This window comes from Tympanuchus pallidicinctus, unplaced genomic scaffold, assembly GCF_026119805.1.
Source record: "Tympanuchus pallidicinctus isolate F22 unplaced genomic scaffold, pur_lepc_1.0 scaffold8, whole genome shotgun sequence".
NCBI classification, from domain to species: Eukaryota; Metazoa; Chordata; class Aves; order Galliformes; family Phasianidae; genus Tympanuchus; species Tympanuchus pallidicinctus.
In genome coordinates this window covers 35,374,244-35,386,550 of record NW_026294802.1, presented here as the reverse complement: position 1 = coordinate 35,386,550, position 12,307 = coordinate 35,374,244, and the positions used below count along the sequence as shown (strand labels likewise).

At 34.4% G+C, this 12,307-nt stretch overlaps 1 protein-coding gene across 19 annotated transcripts in view; it reads left to right on the top strand.

The window, feature by feature from the left end:
• The window catches only part of NRCAM (neuronal cell adhesion molecule), a 141,489-nt gene that overhangs the window by 112,097 nt on the left and 17,085 nt on the right, over nucleotides 1–12,307 (top strand). For 6 of the 19 annotated variants that reach the window (XM_052668492.1, XM_052668498.1, XM_052668493.1 and 3 more), the window contains one exon: nucleotides 214–390. In XM_052668492.1, coding sequence (XP_052524452.1) covers nucleotides 214–390 — 177 coding nt within the window. Of the gene's footprint in view, nucleotides 1–213; nucleotides 400–1,448; nucleotides 1,485–8,333; nucleotides 8,400–8,922; nucleotides 9,049–10,166; nucleotides 10,320–12,307 lie in introns of all 19 variants that reach the window. The other 13 variants (XM_052668497.1, XM_052668487.1, XM_052668482.1 and 10 more) reach the window with 5 other exon arrangements.

Here is a 12,307-nt window from a genome sequence, read left to right as displayed (position 1 = left end):
GAATTTTTGTCTCTTTCATAGATCCTTTTTACATAAAGGTGCCCTTCTTCTGAAACTGTGCATTATCATTCATATAACCTGAATTTAGCAATGCAGCAGGCAAACAAATACAAAAAAAAAGTTAAGCCTGTTTTAACAGTAGGCAATTTTCCTAACTAATTCTATTTTTCTTTTCTTCTTTCTTCCTTTTTTTTTTTTTTATTCCAATAACAGTTAACAACACGCATGAATTAGGTCCCTTGGTAGAAATAAGAATACCTGCCAACGAGAGCAGCTTGATATTAAAAAATTTGAATTACAGCACACGATACAAGTTTTACTTTAATGCACAAACATCAGTTGGATCAGGAAGTCAGATAACTGAGGAAGCAGTAACAATTATGGATGAAGGTAAGATGGGTATGTATAAAGAAAACCCACTGAGTTTAAAAAAGACTAGCAATTTGGTTAAATATATAACTACTGCCTTCCATTACAGAAATAGTCCTTGGTAAAAAATTCTCCAGGGCTCTTTCTTAGTGTGTTATACACTATTGAAATACTATATATAGTTTTTAAGAAAAGATGTGCAAGTTTCCCTACTGTAGTAGAAACCTCAAATGAGGTCCTTTTGTAGTAAATTCACAAGATCTAAGCCTGATCTTCCTCCATTCACCTGTTCTGTTTCAGTTACCTGCTTGGGTCACAGAGAATAAAACTGAAATAATGTAGCTTTATGGCTCATTTAGGAAATATATTCTTTCTTAACGTATGCAACAGCTTCTTTAATGCCTGATTTCTTTTCCCATAGAGCTGGAACAAAAAATATAACTTCATAAGGTTGCAGAAATAAATTTGTTATCTGTGGCCCATGTAACTGGTGACACTGTATGTTTAAATAATTATATTATTTGATCCCACCACTATTGCTTTTATGTTTGTAACTGTTCTAGATCTGGGATTTTGGCAGACATTCAGTTGAGGATGTTCTTTATTATTTATTTAAATATGAAGGCTCAAAAATTAATAGTAATTTCAAACAAAAAGGAAATGTGGGGGGAAGTCTTTTATCATTTTGCACATCTCAGTGTTAAAGTTCTACTTTGATACCATCTTTTCACGTAATTTTATGGTTAGTGAAATTGCAATTTATTTCAATTGCTTTAAATGAGTTGGTATGCAATATAATTTTTCTAGTAGTGTATTAAGGTTGTACATAAACTACATGTATTTTAAACCATGAGTCTTAACAAGCATGACCAATGAAATTTAGTAAATGCATGTATATTAATTTTTGTCCTGTAATAGTCTGTCAGTGTTCAGCATAAGTGGATTGTTTCTAATTTATTTGAATTAATATATTTTCTCTAGTCTGCATGCTTTTCTGGTTTATAAAATGAAATATGTATTTCCCCTTGGTGTTTTACCTAATTATATAGTGTTCCTATTCTTGTTTTCCTCCATTTAAGCCGGTATTCTTCGTCCTGCTGTAGGTGCAGGCAAAGGTAAAATAAAACTGCATGATTTGTTAATGTGTGGGTTTTGCAGTGCTTAAAGTGGGGAAATTGCAGGGGTCAGGACAGAAAAGCTTGAGCTACGCATCATTATACAGAGTATTAATCAGTGCTGGAAGAAAATATTTCTGTCTAGGAAAGAAAAAAAATAAAGGGAATCCAGAATGCTTATTAATACCTTTCATCTGCTTATTTTGCCACAGAGTTTCAGGGGAATTCATTAGCTTTGCTTCAGCAAAGTCTAATTATTTGTGAACATATAACAGATGTATCTCACAGTCATAAATATTCAGGGTCCAGGTGCAATAGCACTGATGAATTGGAGTAGAAAAACAGCACATCTACAAAGGAGATTTTCACTTCCTGTGCCCTGTGCATTTTTTTTGTTTTAAGAAAGTAGGTGCACTCTCTTTCTCACTGCTGATTAGTGCTATCCATTTGATCACATTTATTTCATTTACAAACAACTATGTGTAGGAGACAGATGAGTGACAATACCTTCCATATACTTCTCAATTCAAGCATCTGATTGAATATAAAGGCAGGTGACTCCCTGCTCTCCTAGGTTCACAAATCTTGTGAGTGAATGCTTGAAGTGAGTGGAAAATACCATGATCCTTATTCTTGAATTCAGTAATACTCGGTTCTTTGTAATGTTCTTCTGTCAAACAAGGTATTCTTCATCCAGTTTTTATGAATAGGGTTTTTCTACACCTATGTGTCATCACAGGATTGTAATTAACACATACAAACATCTGTGTTTCAGATTCTCAGACCATAAAAATCCCAAGTCAAAATCTCTGTGAAAGTTTCCATCATTTTTCACGAATTTGGAAGAGAAAGCATTAATTGTTTTACATATATTTTCTTTCCACTTGTTGATTAGGTGCTTTAATAATGATATGGCCATGAAAATAGCCACTCATTCACCTCATTCAATCAGACTGGTGTAAGAAAAGTCAGACTATATTTATATGCATGCAGTTGTGCATTTATATATTGCACGAATATATGTATATATAAGTGCTTTCTGATATCAGATGCACTTCTGGTAAGTTATGGAGTTTTAGATTTATTTTAATGACAAGTCTTTATTACCATTTTTTAGTCTGGTTGTAGCTGGGAGGCAACACAATTTGGAACAGTGAACACGGCTTGTAGTCCTGGACACAGCCCCAGAAATGTAAATTAAGTTCTCATTATTTATAGCTGAGCACAAAAACTCATGCAAGGAAAAATAGATTCTCTGTGTGAAATTGCAGTCTAATTATAGCTGTTCCACCGTCTGTGGCTAGCAGAAAGCATTTTATTTGTATGATCAGCTGGAGCAGCTCACATTTCAGAGCTGTCATCTCAGATTCTCCAAAAACTTAAGCAGATGGCTTCGTTTGGTTTCATGCTGTTTATGGTTTCAAAGTTTTCACATATCCCTGTTGCATCTAGCTTTTACAATTGCAAAGAAAACTTTGGAACTGCAAACAGGACAGAGCTAAAGCCATGACATCTGTTACGACATCTGAGTTGCACCAGCTTTGAGATAAATGTTCTCAGTGGTTACTTACATTAACACGATTAACTATGTCACTATTAGGAAGGAAAAAGAGGATCATATTATCAAGATCAAGTGCCAGATAATTTGATCCTGTGAGTGGGTGGATTTGGAAAACAGAAATACTCAGCCCACACAAGAAGCAGTGAATTTTTACTCCTCCATTGAGTGCAGAAGGGCCTATTAGTAGATAGAGTTCTTACTGATGGGTTCCACACCCAAACCAAGGAGAATGTGAAATTTAGGTATTCTCAAGTGTTTTGTGATCTATCAAAAACAACATCTCAACTTTGCATTTTGAATCACAGCAGTTACCAGAAAAATGCATGTAGCCTTTCTTTTTCAATCTGAACACTTTTAACTTGGAAGTTAAGAAAACAGTAGGTCCCAGATTCAGGCAGCCTAAATTGCAGAGAAAATTTTGTACTTGTCAGCTGCCCCAGATCAGTCAGAAGCATTGGACAAAAGGTCCTAGAGGAATTCAAAATGTCTAAACCCAGAAGAGGTGTACAATTTGGGATTTATCCCACTTCTCAGAGTATACGTAATGTGTGGAGGGAAATAATGCTACAGTAATTCTAGGGATTCAGCTATTTTATTGTAGGCCTGAAATATATTTGATGTTTTTTGCAATCTTTCTAGACAGTCGTGGGCCCTTCATTGTACTCTAGTCTTTTATCATTAAAAAAAAAAGTTACCAAAGACTGCTTACTGCTACACTTTCAACATTTGTCCCATCTGACTTTCATCAGAATGACTGCACCGATGTTAAGTGTTTTAAAGTATTTTCTAGATCAGTAAGTTTTGAAGCAAGCCTTTCTGCCTTTTCCCTATAAGGTAAAATAACAATTTCAGAAGAAAAGATAAAAGGTCAAAGATAAGAGATTGGATAAAGGAATCTTTTTATTTTTTCTGATTCATTTACTGAATAGTTATATGCTGATTGAATAGGACATGGAAGTACATAACACTGGAGAAAATGGGAGACAGTATAGAGAAGAATTTGTCTCCTAGCAATAAATGCAACATCCTAATCAAAGTGTTCACTGGACAAATAGTGTCATTGCATCAGATAGACAAAATCCCAGGGATCTTAGTGAATTACAAAACCTGAAGTTTCATTCTCCTCCAAAGGAAAACTTAACGAGATTTGTGTCACTGTTGCACAAGCTCAGATGAGTAAATCATTAAAGAGATTATTTTATTGTGAACAAGCAAGCAACCATGTTGTATAATTCATACTCAATTTGACTTGTGCTGTCTTTTTTCCTGTCTAATAGTGCAATACTATGCATGACATATTTAATGAAATCATGGCATTACAAAGAAAGATTGTTTATCTTTTCAGCAAATTGTTCTAAGTGTGTGAGTCTGAAAACTGCCTAAAACACCACACATTATACCCAGTACTAGGTAAGCAGTGAGGATTGCTATTGCCATCTGTTTGTTGGCATCTACATCTAACAACACATGAGATGTGAGAGGAAATTAGGAAAAAAGAACCTGATTACCTGTAAAATAAATAAAATAGTTATAGAAGTAGCTGAAATCCTTCCCACCCTCTTCCATGAGAATTTTTAAATGAATGGACTATGCAGGAAGGAAAAGAATATAAATGAGGTAGAAGTAAAAGTTTTTGGTTAACATGAACAGTCAGAGGGACTCGTTATGTTGTTTGCCAAAGTGTAGGGAGTCTTACCATGTCATTACATCCCTGCACCAACACTTAGCAAGCCTTCTTGTTTCACTTTTCAGTTTCTCTTTAATGCTGTCCATATCTATAATTTAAAAGCAAAGTCTTGTGCTCTGTGTGTACACAGACACTGATAACTAGCAGTCCTGAACTGCAGTGAAAGTAAAGTTGGAAACTTCAATTGAAATGAACACTTCCTGTCAATGTGGTACTTCTGTCTGGTCTGCCTTCTTCATGTGAGCTTTGCATCTCAAGAATTACTGATTGAAATAATTTTGTGAAAGGAAGAAAACAAGTAGATCAGCCTCTGAGTCTGAAACTTCACTTTTCTTCTGAGTCTCTAGTTTGTAGTTCTTTAGGTTAGAAATCATTCTCAGCTGAGCTTGTAAATAATGTGTTTGTAGAAGACAGGATCTTCTCAATTTTCTTTGTTCCATACAGATGCTTTTGTTTAAATCATTTTCCCTACTTGCCATCTGTTTTACCTCCCTTTTTGAGTCATTTCTCATCATGTTTCAATATTTTTTCTGTAACAAATTCAGGCTGTTTTTTCTCTTCACATGAATTACAGTGTTTTTATATAGCTCCTTAAGCCACTCTCTGTGGCCTCCTCCATGGTACATATAGGTGATTCTTTCATTTTAGCTTGCTAAGCAGTACTACTGTTTTGTCTTCTTTTAAGTCTACCATGAAAAATGCCTGTGCTATGGATGCTGGAGTAGAGAAAACGATGATCACTGCAGTGTAAAAATTCCTGCAAATATCTTCCGCTTTGTAGACTTCAGAGAAAGTCTGTGCATGCTTTAAGTTTATCAGTGAAACTATTTTGTGCATTTCTTCTTTGTCTTTTGTATTTCGTACACTGTAGGAAGGTGCTTGCAATGGCTTAAATAGCCTCAGAAGTGACTAATGCCTGTCGTTCAGTGCCAGAAATGGAATTCAGTCCTACTGTTATACTGAGGCTTGAATTTCCTATTGTAAAAGTTGTAGGTTAAAAAGCAAATAAAAGTAAACCCCTTCTGTATTTGTCTTACAGCTTCTGAAAGAATCTGTCACCTTTTTTCTTCACCTTTTCTTTCGTGTGTGTGACAGGGGAACATTCTTAGAGTTTACTTTTCGCTTTGTATGTGCATTTCAAATAATTCTTTGCAACACATTGCTTGATGTTTCCCTTCCATTTGAAGAGTCCTCACGTGCGAGTTTATCACAGATCAGCCATTTCTTCCAAGAAATCTAGTGAATCGTGTGAAACTTCCTACTAAAGTTTAATCACTTTGGAGAATATTTAATTTACTTTTCTGATAAACTAAGTCTTCAGAGACAGTATCTGTTCTGTTGCTAAGATCCTTTCTTATCTCTTATCACAAATTACTAAATTCCATTAAGTCTGCAGTCTAAGGTTAACTGTTATTTGGATGAACTCTGTTTTGGAAAGGCTGAAAGATTAAATACCTTTCTCTCTCTCAAAACAAAACAAAAGAAAAAAAGAAAAAAAGAAAAAAAAAAAACAACCAATAGTATTAATTTGAAAAGACAGGAAAACATTACTTTGAGCCTTGGCCTTTCTCGACATCGGAAATTGCTTGAATGCCATATTACACTAGAAGAATGAAGCAGTACTCAGAGATGCCAGCCAAATTTTGCATTGAATGGTGGGGTTAAAATATCTTGATTGAACAGAGGAACTGAACAGAAGTTGGTCCATATAAAAACTGTAAATTATTAACAGCCCAATTCCAACATTTTTAATGTGAGCCTTTTGTCAGTGCACAGTGCACAACTGATGTATCGTCAGTGCACAACTGGTGCACAGCGTTGTGTGTAGCTATAAATCACAGTGTTCTGCCACTGGATAGATTGGGGACAAGCTCTGAATGTTGTAACTACTTCAATGTCAGGCTATCATCGCCTCAGGATGCATCAGCCACCTTTTAACTTCTAATATGTGTATCTATGTTGTAAATATGGCATATCCATAGGCTTAACTAAAAATTTCCAGACCTGCTGGAATCATTAGAACCAGTGCTGCAACAGTCACAGATTCTGCACCTTTGTAAATTTCAAGCTTGCTTGCTTTCTTGCTACCTTCAGGTGGCACAAACAAGCAGAGTCTAATCTCCTTGCATTACTATAGTGTATTCACATGCACTACATGCACTACATTACAGACCTGATTTCCTCTACCAAAGCCTGATATTCCTTAATGCTTTTGTTGTTGACTTAGTGTCTTCAATGACTTTTTTAAAATCTTGTGCTTTCTTGTTATTGTGTTTACAGAGAATAAGTATATTCTTAATTTCTTAAATAAGTCTGTTTGCTATAATTTTGGTTGTTGAAAGAAGTGTATATTTTATACACTTTTATATACCTCATGTACTTTTATAGATGTGCACTAGAGACATCAAATGTGGAAGTAATTCTTTTAATATAGACTGAAGAGTTGTACGAGTAATACTGAAGTGGAATTAAGAAAAAAAATAAGCAAGTTATGAAGTAAAATGCTTGATATTGTCAAAATTTATAATAACAAGAACAATTTTTTTCAGATTTGATGGAATTTGCATCATAGAGGTCTTTTTAAAGATTCTCAGAAACAATTGTTTTCTAGATGCACTACTCATATTACTTACTCTGTTTATAGGAGTTATTTATTTTACTATGCCAAAGCAAGCCATAGGCTATCTGAATCTAATTTGGAACTACTTCTAGTCAGCTGTATAGACAAGGCCACCCTGTTTTGAGGAGAAAATAGTTTAAGTATGTGAATAAAATCTTTGCAGCAACTTCTTGAGAGTGGGCACATTTTCTTTTCTGGTACAGATGAAGACACTGGAATTCAGTCACTTTTGTCTTTCATGAGACTAAGATTTTATCTGTAGTGTTTCATGCTGTTTCTGGTGGAAAAAAAATATCTAGCAGGATCAAAATGTTAGTGGAAAACAGAGTAAGGCATTTTCATTGAAAAGTAAATTCATGCCTTTGAGGAGCATCTCCTTTGTGTTTGCACTAAACTGTTTTAATATATTTTTATTGATATTATACAAACCAAAAATACTTAGGTATGTGTCCATTTGTAATGAGTGTAATTGGAAAACAAAAAATTAAGTAATGAGCAAAGATGTGACTAATTACAAGATGCTGAAGAGAAACAAATTTCTTTTCATAGATGTGGGCAAAGTACTGTTGTCCCATGAGAGCAATAAAATGCTGTATTTTAACATGCACAGCTTCTTGAATTTGCATTCCAGTGACTGAGTCCTTCACACCAGAGTATTTTGATATTTGCTTTCCAATACGTAGTGTTTCAGTGTGTGAAGGTGCAGTGAATCCTTAATGGCAATGAAGGTGATTTCAGAAATGTTCTGCAAAAGTGAGGGTCTCAGTGCACTCATTCTTCCATTTGTTTTCAAATACATGTGTATCACTTAGCCATTCATATTTTAACAAGTACAACTAATCAAATCCTGCATGAGTGTAGAGTGTGCATGTGTTATTCGTTTAACAGGTAAGGTTTTACTGTGTTATTTAAATGTTTCTTTTTGATGTGAAGTGTTTTTACTGTTTATTTTTTTCTTTCCTACTCCCTCTGATGGTGAAGGATATTCAGAAATCCTTTTTGCAACCTCCCCAGTCATGCATACTGTCCGTCCAACTTTCTATAAGGGTATTGTGTTCCTTTTTTATCATTATCACAGCAATAGAGAAAAAATCCTGCAGAGGGTTTGCAGTTGAGGCATTTCTGGTCCATTCTGTGACAAGGGGAGGAAAGGGAGCTGTGTGCCAAACTTCTTACCTCCATTCTCTCCTACCATTTTGTATTGCCCCAAGAATGTTCTCATCTTCCAGCTGTCTGCATTTTACTCCTTGATGAATAGTGTTTTCTGAGACTTTGGCAATTAGGTATTTTTAAGTGTTTGGCACTTTTTACAATATAGGGCATGCTCACCAGAGTACTTAGACTTTACTTTCTAATTTCAGTGTAGTAGCTACGTAGGATACAATGATGCATGCTATTTAGTTGCTAATTTCCAATAACAACAAAAAAGAAAGCAATGACAAATGTACTATACTTTCCTTGTATGTGATATAAATCAGCATAGTAACTTCTTAAAATCTTTTTTTTTTTTTTTTTAAGTGTATGAAGTCACAATTTCATATTCTGCTTTGTTTTTCTATTATATATTCAGTGCAACCACTTTATCCAAGGATCAGAAATGTTACAACAGCTGCTGCTGAGACCTATGCCAATATCAGTTGGGAGTATGAGGGACCAGATCATGCCAACTTTTATGTTGAATATGGTGTAGCAGGCAGTAAGAAGTCATTTCATTAAATTATCCTAAGTGTTCAGATATATTTTCAAAGATTTTTAAGTGTGGTCCTAAACTGACCCAGTATTAAAGATAGCTCTTAAATGTTTAGAAGCTTTGTTGTTTGTTTTTTTTTTTTTGTGGTTGTTGTTTGTTTGTTTTTTTAACTGGATTAGGAGCTCAAATGATTTTCATTATAGATAATATAAATGTGTAGTAGTTTTTTGGTGATTAGATAGAAAATCAGCCTTTGTTCCTTTGTATTATTGTATAAATTATTGTGAACATGAACTTCTAAAAAAAGAAGATTGCTTGAAATTGGTTATGATGCAGTGATTACATGTGTAAAAGTATGAATTTGTACATTAAAATGGGATATAACTGCTCTCATAAGTTATGTCCAATTTAGGAAAAAAAAAAAGTATAAAAGAGTCAATAAAAACAATCTTCTTTGTTCAATCAAACCTTAAGACAAGGTATCTACCAACTTGCATATTTTTTTTGGCATAAAATAGGTTTTAATCTTTGAGAACGCTGCTGACAATTGGAATACAGATAGTTGCCTAATAAAACCAAAATATTTCTATTCAAATACTCTGTCCTTCTAAAGTTATGATTTAAGATAATGTGAAAATAAGAATGTAAATGCATTTTTTGTGGATATTAGTCCAAGAAGTAGCTAAGACTACAGGGAAAAGAAGATGATGGTCAGAAAGTATGGTCTATTCAGATTACAGAGTAAGACTTCTGTGCTAAAGTAAATGTTATCCAAAGCTACAGAAGTGTAATCTAATTAAATGATTAAAATCTATTTTAATGTGTTTTATAATTGCAAGTTCAATAGGCCTTTAAAGAAAATAAATGAGAATATTTCTATAGTACAGTGGAACAAATGTTTAAAATAGTTTCATAATTAATCTACAGTGTCTTACTTAATATATTGCATGCAATATATTATTTGCAGTCATAATTTTATACAGTTTTATTATTTTTTGAGATAATTTTTGTTCAGCCAGTCCATACCTTAGTCAAGTAACTATTAATAGCATTCTGTCTAGAAACTTGCAGTAACAAATAGAAAATTAAAATTCCAATATGTTGTTTTCCCAAAATTTTTGTAGGCAAAGAAGATTGGAAAAAAGAAATTGTAAATGGTTCTCGAAGCTTCTTTGTGTTAAAGGGTTTAACACCAGGAACAGCATATAAAGTCCGAGTTGGTGCTGAGGGCCTGTCTGGTTTTAGGAGTTCAGAGGATCTGTTTGAGACAGGTCCAGGTGAGGCACACCGTACCAATTCTGTGTCATAGTCAGAATTTCAACAGACCACATGCTGAAACGTTGAACTGCTTCTAGCTCAGACGTGTTGTAGCCAGCATCTTTGTTTGTTCTTTTTTTTAGAGCAATGTTGAATTGTTTTTTAAATTCCTAGATTTGCTAGCACATTTAATATGTAAATTATGAATGCTTTAATCCTTTCAATTCACTGTGTTCTCTGTTCTTTATGTTAGAGGCAAGATATTGCTCACACTCCATCTGTGTGCTGTGCACAAAGATGACCTATTCAATTTATTTCTAATTAATATAACTAGACTGTTGTATTTAAATAATGTGTACATTACTAGATTTAAGTATATACAGTTAAATCTAACAATCTGCATATCATCAGATTTAATTAAAAAAAAAAAATCTGATTAGCTCCAAAGTGAGCATTTAATCAGAAGTGCAGAATTTGATGTCTTATGCAATTTAAACTCCTCTTATGAGATTTTTACTTGTAAATGTTTATTTTCCAATTTTATACTGGTTTTATAATTATTTTGATTTCACAAACTGTGTTTTGTGAGTCAGCAAGACTACTTAAGTTCTATATCATTATACTAAAAAGGAGTGCAGTGGTAATTTTTTCATAAGCAAATCAGTAATGCTTGTTCATTTCACTTGGAGGAGGAGCTCTGTGGGAAGTTTTTTTTTTATGTTAATGCTGAATATGTTGTTGTCATCACAGCATGTTCTCGGTCAGCTATTTTTATTTATTTGTATTGCTGCTCATTCCAAGCATTTTGATCCATGCATAGTTATTTAGCTGTAGCATCACCAATTCCAGAATGTTATGATTTAAGAAAGCAGTTTAAATATGACATATGTTTGAACAGTATGTAATAATCACAAGACAACAAAGTAAATGATGAATATAACAATTTGAATGTGAACGCTTTCTAAAATCATATACTTTTTTTGCTATCTGTTCTTCCATTTCTGATCACAGTTTACTATGTTACAGGAAAGCTTTGAAAATACAGTGCTGAATAACAGTGCCAAACAAATTTGCATGGGCTAAGCAGAGAGTTTATTTGTGCCAGGGCCAACAACTAGTACAAAAGGCAATAGGTAGTATTTTATGCAAATACACAAAATCCGAAGTTTGAAGCAGCAGTTAAGAAAGGATCAAGAGTTAAGAAAGGATCAAGTCTGTGTAACTTAAAACAAGCTGAATGAAAACCTTCCCAAAAGCATCTTCCTGAACAAAGCAAACTGAACTGGTAGATAAGGAATTCTGTACATAACTGTGAATGAACCTTGGCTCATGTCTTTGTGTTACTAAGGAAGAAGGGGATTTGAAAGGAGTTTAAAGACATTGTTTTATGCATATACATATATGCACTGTTTGTGATTCTTGATCTAATGTTATACACAGCAGGAAGAAAAGGTTATAAGGTGTAGTTGTATGGATGTACCAATGGCAAACCATGCTTGACCAATCCAGTCTTCTACTATGTCAAGACAGGAGGGGAGATCAGTGAATGTTGTCTACCTGGACTTCAGCTAGGATTTTGACAGAGTTTCCCATAACATCCTTGTAGATTAGTTTAGGAAGTGTGGGATAGATGAGTAGGTAGTGAGGTGGATTGAGAACTGGCTGATTAACAGAGCTCAGAGGGTTGCAGTCTGCAGCACAAAGTCTAGTTAGAGGCCTTTAGCTAGTGGTGATCCCCAGGAATCAGTAGTAGGTCTAGTCTTGTTCAACATCTTAATGACCTGAATGAAGGAATAGAGTGCATCCTCAGCAAGGTTGCTGACAATGCAAAGCTGGGAGGAATGACTGACACACCAGAAGGCTGTGCTGTCATTCAGTGAAACCTGAACAGGATGGAGAGCTGGACAGAGAGGAGTGTTATGAAGTCCAACAAGGGCAAGTGCAGAGTCTTAAACCTGGGAAGGAATGACTGCATGCATCAGTAGAGGTTAGGGGCTGACTTGCTGTA